The sequence below is a fragment of the Lipotes vexillifer genome, unplaced genomic scaffold, assembly GCF_000442215.2.
Source record: "Lipotes vexillifer unplaced genomic scaffold, Lipotes_vexillifer_v1.1 scaffold864, whole genome shotgun sequence".
NCBI classification, from domain to species: Eukaryota; Metazoa; Chordata; class Mammalia; order Artiodactyla; family Lipotidae; genus Lipotes; species Lipotes vexillifer.
In genome coordinates this window covers 343211-346825 of record NW_006796769.1, presented here as the reverse complement: position 1 = coordinate 346825, position 3615 = coordinate 343211, and the positions used below count along the sequence as shown (strand labels likewise).

Here is a 3615-nt window from a genome sequence, read left to right as displayed (position 1 = left end):
CACACACACACACACACACACACACACACACACACACACACACACACACACACACACACACACACACAATCGGTCCCTGGCAGGGGTAGGGAAGGGGCTGACGGTCTGAGTTCATCTGAGCTCCTCACCATCAGTTTTTCCCATTGACAACAGTTTTGTTTTTAGGAGCAAAACTGGATTTTTCCCTATACATCAGCTGATGAATACGTCTCCTACTTTATTAAAAGGATATAGTATTATTAATTTTAAAGAAAGAAAAGGATCTCAATTCAGGTTTACAGCTCCCAGCCTGTGCTTCTGTTGTTAAAAAAAAAAAAAAAAAAGTAGGATTACGAGGAAATGTTTACATCCACTTAACAGGCATTAGCTTTATTTTTCAAAGCACTGTTTCAAAGCACAATAGACTTTGCAGTTGTTGATAACTTTAAAGTATTCATCAGTGTGAAATAACTGTTTATTTCCTTTCCCTGTTTCTTCTGATCGGGGGGAAAAAAAAAATCTGGTCTCCTAGCAAGATACAATCCATTTTGCTAAGTTATTTGTCAGTTTTAATAAAGTGTGTTTACTGTCACGGGGGCAGAGGTTTGGAATAGTTGCAGGATTGGCAAGGGAATGTGACATATAGTGTTTTTTAGGTCACTGTGGTGTATTTGGTGTCCTAACTATCACGATTTATCTTGTCCTTGTTTAACCGCTAACCAGAAAGTGAGCCTTCCCTGTATTGCTCCATTCATGTCCCTCTGCGCTCATTCAAAATTCTGACACTTCCTCTGCCTGGCAGACTAAAGGGGCAGAGTGGCATCTTTTGATGATGTGCGAAACAGCTTTCTTAGTCCAGGCTCCTGACGGATGCTAACCACTGAGACGCTGAAATGCTATTCATCTACCCTGAGGTTAACCAGAAACTTGGTCTTATTTTCCTTCTTGACAAGTTTTCTTAAAACCTTAAAAGTGTTTTGTGTTTTTTTTTTTCCCTCTCATTTTTAGTGTTGATCAGGGAGAGAAAGGAAATACGGAATCATAAAAGCAGCCCTAAAGAAAAGGAAATATGCAAAACACAGAATGGTGCTTTTTCTTTCTGTCATAATCTATCAATAGGGGTTTGATTGTGATGTTGATCATTGTGGCTTATCTATCATCCCATTATATATTATCTTCTCCCTTATGAGGAAAGCAGTGTTTATTATCACAGGTGACAAAACACAGGAATAAAAAACAAGCAGAGAGGTTGCATTCAATCACTTTAGGTGGGTTTCATGTTTGCTTTTTTTGCTTTCATTCCCAAACCAGAAGCCAGTAAACCAAGTGAGAGCACAAACTGACTTTCTCAGGTGCACGTTACCCAAGAGGCCCACAGGACAGGTGCTAAGCCCGGGAAAAGATAAACGTGAAGTCATTCTTGGAGATATTTAGCTGGGATGCGGCTAAAGAAAGAATCTAGAAAGACCATCGCGCTACTGTTCAAATATAAGAAAGAATCTAGAAATACCATTGCGCTAGTGTTCAAATATTTACTGATTGAACCTGGAAAGGAAAAAATGTTGGTCACCTCATGTAGAATTCCTTGTCCTTTTCCTTCTTTAAACAGCGCCTCAGAGATCGAAAAGAAGGGGGTTATTTATCTAGGAAAGAAATACGAGCTCTGTATATGGAGTCTCAGGTATACCTAATGTGGGCTTCATTAAGCAAATACAATTTAGCGGTCTTGATTTGGCAAAACATTCTTCTGTGTTCCTCGACTGTTTATTTTACGAGACGACTTACCAGTCGGGCAGATTAGAATGTTTACTACGAATGACGTGTCTTTCATCTCTCACCGTGGCCGTCAGCCCTGGCATTAACCGTGCCGTGGGGGGCATGACAACTCAGGGAGAAATGGGAAGTCAGAGTGAGCAGCTGTTGAGGATACAGTTTGTCTTCCAAATATTCGAACCTGTGTTGCTGCATACTTTTTAAGTTTAACAATATTATTTGCACATCTTTGAATTTTAGGAGATTTTTAAAAGCACCACAGGGGACTTCTTAGGAAAAGAAAGAAAATTACTGGAGAATTTGCTCAGAAGGGATAGTGCTTATAGATACGACTGATGAGTTTCATATTACAGGGCGAGTCTTTTTGATGCGTGTTTGTTGTTTTCTGTTCTTTGATTTGAAGCGACCCCTCTTGTTATACTGAATGCAGTGCCGAGGGCTTTCATTCATCTCAGCTCGAGACCAGAGTAATAACTTGGTCATTTCCTCTCTGAAGGTAGGAGAGCTAATGAGAAACACAGATTCGGAGCCAAGATCTATTCTGAGATTAAGATAAGGTGTCCTGACAGAAGGTTTATGGTGAAATGAAAGACAGGGGCAATGTTTTGAATGAGGGGAATCAGCTTGTTGTTAAAGTTCCCATATGGCTTTAAACTGTCACGTTCTCTGCTGTGCAAGCGATGTGATGTGATGTCATTGTAATAGTTAATGATTAATCTATTTATCGCAATTTGTCTAAACCTCCTGCAGAACATATAGAGTCCACATCAAGCAAAATTCCAGGGTGATTTGGGGGTTTGTATAAATAGCTTTACATGTGAAAACGATGGCTTGTAAAAGAAAAACTGAGCTTGCAGTGTCCTATTTGAGTGAAACTCTCTATAAAAAGCCTGAAACAGTGGGACCGTCGTAACCCCGCGAACAACACGACCACCTTGTCACGGTGTAACTGCAGCAAAATGCCCTGCACGCCTGCCCCACGAGGGGTCACCTTCAAAGCCCGTGGTGGAACTGAAGGGGCCGCAGCGCCCAATCCCCTCGGACGCTTGGAAAACCCACCCCTACCGACAAATGACAAACCCTCGGGATAAAGCCCCTCAGGTTCTGAGAGATGGAAGGTCTGCTTTATTTAATTTCCTCTTGTTTACCAAGAACCCCAACCTATTTTAGTAAATAAATTCAGGAAATTGGTAAAGCACTTCACTCCATCCGTTATGGATCAGTAACTAACGTGATTGTCACGTTTTTCCTGGCTCCGTCTCTGCCCTTGCTCACAGCTTCCCTCCCGTGCCTGCAACCGGTTCTATAACGTCCCTGGTAAAGGATATCACCGAGTTGAAAGTACTTGCACAAACAAAACAGCCTACACGTTGTGCAGAGAAGTGCGCTTCCTCCGTGCATAAGGATTCCTGACTTCAGAGACTTCCCTCCATTGATCCTGACACTCCCTTCCAGTAATCCTTGTCACTTTTCACCCCCGACCACTTTACGCGGCAGGACAGACTACAGCACTTGCTCATTCAGCTCATTCAGAGGCGTCAGCCGCCAGCTCTCTCCCGCGCTCATCGGCCCCCTTCCCGCCCCGCCAGGCTGGTGGTTCAGCCCGAGCCGGTCGGAGCCGTGCACGAGGGAGTGGTGGCTCCCTACCTTCATGAGCCACTGGGTGTTGTTCTCCATGATGTTCTCCAGCAGCTGGAGCCTCTGCACGGAGTCGTCGTAGTCGAGCGGCGCATCCCGCTGCACGGCGTTGGGCACGTAGGCGCTGGAGGGCGAGCGGCAGTTGTCCATCTCCGGCAGGAGGAACGTGTAGCTGCAGGAGCCGTGCTGAACCTGATACTGCCTCTTCCCGATGCTGTCCATTCT

General features: G+C 44.1%; 2 protein-coding genes across 2 annotated transcripts in view; one reads left to right on the top strand and one right to left on the bottom strand.

Moving 5' to 3' along the window:
* MCPH1 (microcephalin 1) overlaps positions 1–3615 on the top strand; it is a 225452-nt gene that overhangs the window by 158958 nt on the left and 62879 nt on the right. The window lies entirely within an intron of this gene.
* ANGPT2 (angiopoietin 2) overlaps positions 1–3615 on the bottom strand; it is a 54981-nt gene that overhangs the window by 51243 nt on the left and 123 nt on the right. Inside the window, exon 2 of the mRNA XM_007468987.1 lies at positions 3400–3613. Within this exon, the coding sequence (XP_007469049.1) occupies positions 3400–3613 (214 nt within the window). The remainder of the gene's footprint in view (positions 1–3399; positions 3614–3615) is intronic.